This window comes from Trypanosoma grayi (genome assembly GCF_000691245.1).
Source record: "Trypanosoma grayi strain ANR4 Tgr_41_V1, whole genome shotgun sequence".
Taxonomy (NCBI): Eukaryota; Euglenozoa; class Kinetoplastea; order Trypanosomatida; family Trypanosomatidae; genus Trypanosoma; species Trypanosoma grayi.
In genome coordinates, this window is record NW_008825660.1 from 41462 (window position 1) to 44974 (window position 3513).

At 53.9% G+C, this 3513-nt stretch overlaps 2 protein-coding genes and 1 non-coding gene across 3 annotated transcripts; 2 read left to right on the top strand and 1 right to left on the bottom strand.

Annotated features, from left to right (window-relative positions):
• Positions 1–15: 15 nt before the first annotated feature.
• DQ04_00411220 (hypothetical protein) lies at positions 16–2178 on the top strand (the record flags this gene model as incomplete). The annotated part of the gene is made up of 1 exon (XM_009308957.1): positions 16–2178. One exon carries the CDS (start codon positions 16–18, stop codon positions 2176–2178), a length of 2163 nt encoding a protein of 720 aa, XP_009307232.1.
• A 679-nt stretch (positions 2179–2857) lies between these two features.
• Positions 2858–3286, bottom strand: DQ04_00411230 (hypothetical protein; the record flags this gene model as incomplete). The annotated part of the gene is made up of 1 exon (XM_009308958.1): positions 2858–3286. The coding sequence occupies one exon, from the start codon at positions 3284–3286 to the stop codon at positions 2858–2860; it is 429 nt and encodes a 142-aa protein (XP_009307233.1).
• Positions 3287–3309: 23 nt separating this feature from the next.
• On the top strand, positions 3310–3381 carry DQ04_tRNA014 (the record flags this gene model as incomplete). The annotated part of the gene is made up of 1 exon: positions 3310–3381. It is a non-coding gene; the product is annotated as a tRNA-Arg (tRNA).
• Between the last annotated feature and the right edge of the window lie 132 nt (positions 3382–3513).

The window sequence follows — 3513 nt, forward strand, 5'->3', positions numbered from 1 at the left end:
GCGTGGGCGTCACGCATGACATCCCCGCTGGATGACGCCAGCAGCGACGAACGCAAGTCTCCCATCACCGCTGATGTTCTTGGAAATGTGGTGGTGGCGTACCTGGAGGCCGTGGGCATGCGGGAGGTGGCCGCTGGGATGCGACGCGAGGCAAAGGCGGATGCAGCCTCCACTGGTAGCGTGGCGATGCGGCAGCAGCCGAGTTGTGGTGCTGCTGCGCACTCGTTGTTGTCCCGCCCACCCCCCAGCGCGTTGGAGTGGCTTCTCCACACCCACGCCACTACACGGGCTGTTGTGCGGCGTCTGCTGCGCAACGGCGAGGTAAAGGTTACACGTCAGTTCCATGCAATGGGTCTACAACCCCCAGAAGCAGACACCATGCACTATGTGCTGGATCCCAACGAGCGCCGCATGTGGTCACCGCAGGATGCTGCGGACGCCATCTACATTTCAGGAGGGAAAAGTGCGGGGACTGGGCGGCGCATGTTTGGCACACTCCATCAACTCATAGAGGAGTTGACGCATGTCAGTGTGCTGCCGCTTTCATCTTTATCAGAGGACAAGTTGCGGGTGCAGGAGGAGTTTACGTGTGCCTTTTTGCGGCAGCACCGCTACTTCACCTCTTCTCACACAGTTCTTGCGAAACTAATGGAGCGGTTTCTTGTGCCTCTCTCAGTGCAGCTTGGGTTTGAACATTTTGAGGCGCACGGCATCACCGTCCACGCACCAGGAACATCTCTCTCTCCTTCTTTGTGTACGTTACTTGTAACGAGCGGCAGCGAGGATGGAGAGGAGAGGCGGAGAGCGAGCCACTTTTCACCGAGTGCCACACTTTGGTTGCTTGTGTGCCGGAAGGTACAAATGCGTGTCTTGTCCGTGCTGCTGCTGTGGCTGCGCGAATATCCGCAGCACTTCGATGAGGAAATGCACCAGTGCATCAACTTATTCCTGGAGGACTGCTGCTTCACACCGCAACCGTGGAGCGATTGCCCGTCGCAGTTAGCGGGAATGGCCGAGTTTGTGCGGACCAGTATCGCGGCGAGTGCTGCAGCACCTCGTGAGCAGCGAGACTGTGGGACATGTACGCGTCAGCATAGTCTGCGCGACTGTCCACCAACAATTAAAGTATCATCATCCCTATCACCGTGTAAAGAGGCAGCAGCAGCAGTGGCGTCAGACAGCGGCTCCACGATAGTGTTGGAGAAGCCGCCCTCCGTACTCTCATGGTGCACAGCGCGGGATTTTAGCCTTGTCGCACCGATTGGTGAGCACTGGGTCGAGGATGCAAAGGAAGTAGTGAGGCTCTTCGTCGCTGTTCCAGTGGAGCAGTGCGCCACAGCTCTAACGTCTTTTCATCAAAATCTGTTTGCTTCGCTACAGGCCGAATCCCTGCTGCAGGTGGCGCACCACTCCGCTGCGGCCTATTTGTGCTCCAGCGCTTTCCGCCTTTCATCAGTCGGCCTGTTTCTCACCGCCTCGGCGGAACTTGCCGCATGGACCGTCTCCGTGCTTCTCCATGCGGCTGCCCTCGACAGTCTTGATGTCCTGCAAGAGCGAGATGCACTATCATTAGGGAAAAACTTTATTTATGTTCACCGGCGCTTTGTAGATCTCGTCGTTTCCCTAATGCGGCTGAACAATCTGCACGGTGCAGTGGGGGTTTATCAGGGTCTGCGGCATCCGCTTCTGCAGCGAGTGATAAAGCAACCACGTCTGCTGGCGCTCCTTCCCGCCAGCACCCTGCAGAATGTTGCTCACTTGGGCAAACTACTGGAAGCAAACAACAGTGTGGAAGGAGAGAGCGTTCAGTTGTTGGAGGACTATATGAAAGGCATTCCTGACGTCGATATTCATCCCCCAATACCCCCAGTTCAGCGCTATCTTACAGAAATAGGACGGCTACGACATACAATGCCATCGTTCTTGACTGTCCGTACGGATGAAATGTATCCGCCAAGGAATACGGGCAAGGTGTTAGGAGACATTGTCGTTGTCCACTGGAGGAAGTACATGATCGCTGATCAACTTTTGAGTAGAGTCATGGCGTGGCAGAACGTCACATCGACCACTACCCGGGATGAGGCCTTTGAAAGGCAATTTGCGGAGCAAAGACAACGAGTGGTGCATGAACCTTGGCGTCTGGCTCGCCTGGCTAATGAATTCCTTTCTGTATTATAGCCGAAAAAAAAAAGACACACGTGTACTTCGGCAACTTTTCGCTTGAAAGGAGTGTTATTCTTAATTGAACCTGATGACGCCACAAAGAGCTTGCCGAGAAACAAGGCGGAGAGTCGAAAGACCTCAAATCAAACCACACGAACGGTGGAATGTCGTCTGCCATTTCGGAACGTCATCTATGGTTACATCTGGTCATGGGAAAAGCGTCAGCACGTGTGTGACTTTCGCACACCTTGTGTGCTTTGTATGAAGTTCTTGTTTTCTGAGTGGTTGCTTTTCCTGTTGATGATGCTTCTGCTGCTGTTGTTTAGGTGTGCCTGCGATATCTTGTGCAATCTTGAACCTGCTCACGTCAAAGTCTGGCTGTGGTACACTTCTATTATTGGGGTGCTCCGTCAGTGATGTGAGAGAGGCGCAAAATTGGCTGGACGATCCTTACACGTGAGGTGCTCCTTTCTCTTTCTACAGTGTTCCTCTAGACCTTCTTTGACGGCCCACTGCCACAACTGCAACTACTTTTTTCGTCATATGGCCAAGTTCTTCAGCCCTGTTCATGTCATAATCACAAAGGTGATTCCACCCATGCTTATTCCCATACCAGAAAATGGCCTTGCCACCCTTTTTGCAACGGCTGTGCACTCAACAAGGAAGCAAACAAAATGATTTTGTGACCTGTTTGCTAACTGTGTGTGTGTGTGTGTGGACAGAACCCTCCTGTCGCCACGCTGAGGATCGAGCTGAGCGATGCAGACATGGTGCCATGTGTGTTGTGGGGCTGCTGGGCCATGGGCCAGATGTGCCATTGATGCACCACTCCAAGCCGTGGTCGTGATGCCCAATCGTACATGCCATGAGATTTCATTCCCTCTTCTGGGAATGAGCCGCAGATGGATGATGACGAAGAAAAGGGAATGCAGTGAGCAGCAACGAACGCTTTGGCGGTTGAGTCCGAGCTGATTACGGTGAATGCGAAGGTGCCTTTTTGCAATAGCGGGTGCACGCAAAACGCGTCAGACCAGAGGGGGCGGAGGAGAGCCAGGGCATCAATGGATGGTGGGCCGCTGATGAGCAGTTGTGATGGGGGGGGGTGTTGTGCCCCTTTGAACATCAACCACGTGTATGTGGTTGCATGTCCGTGTGGCTCAATGGAAGAGCATCTGACTACGGATCAGAGGGTTGCAGGTTCGAATCCTGTCACGGATGTTTTTTGGGTCTCTCCCCGCTCTAGCAGACCGAGCTGCAGTCAACATCATGAACGCGGACGTCTAGTGGGATCTCTGTTGGTCGATTCCCCTCTTCACCGGTGATGATGCCACACCGGGAGCATGTCTAGAA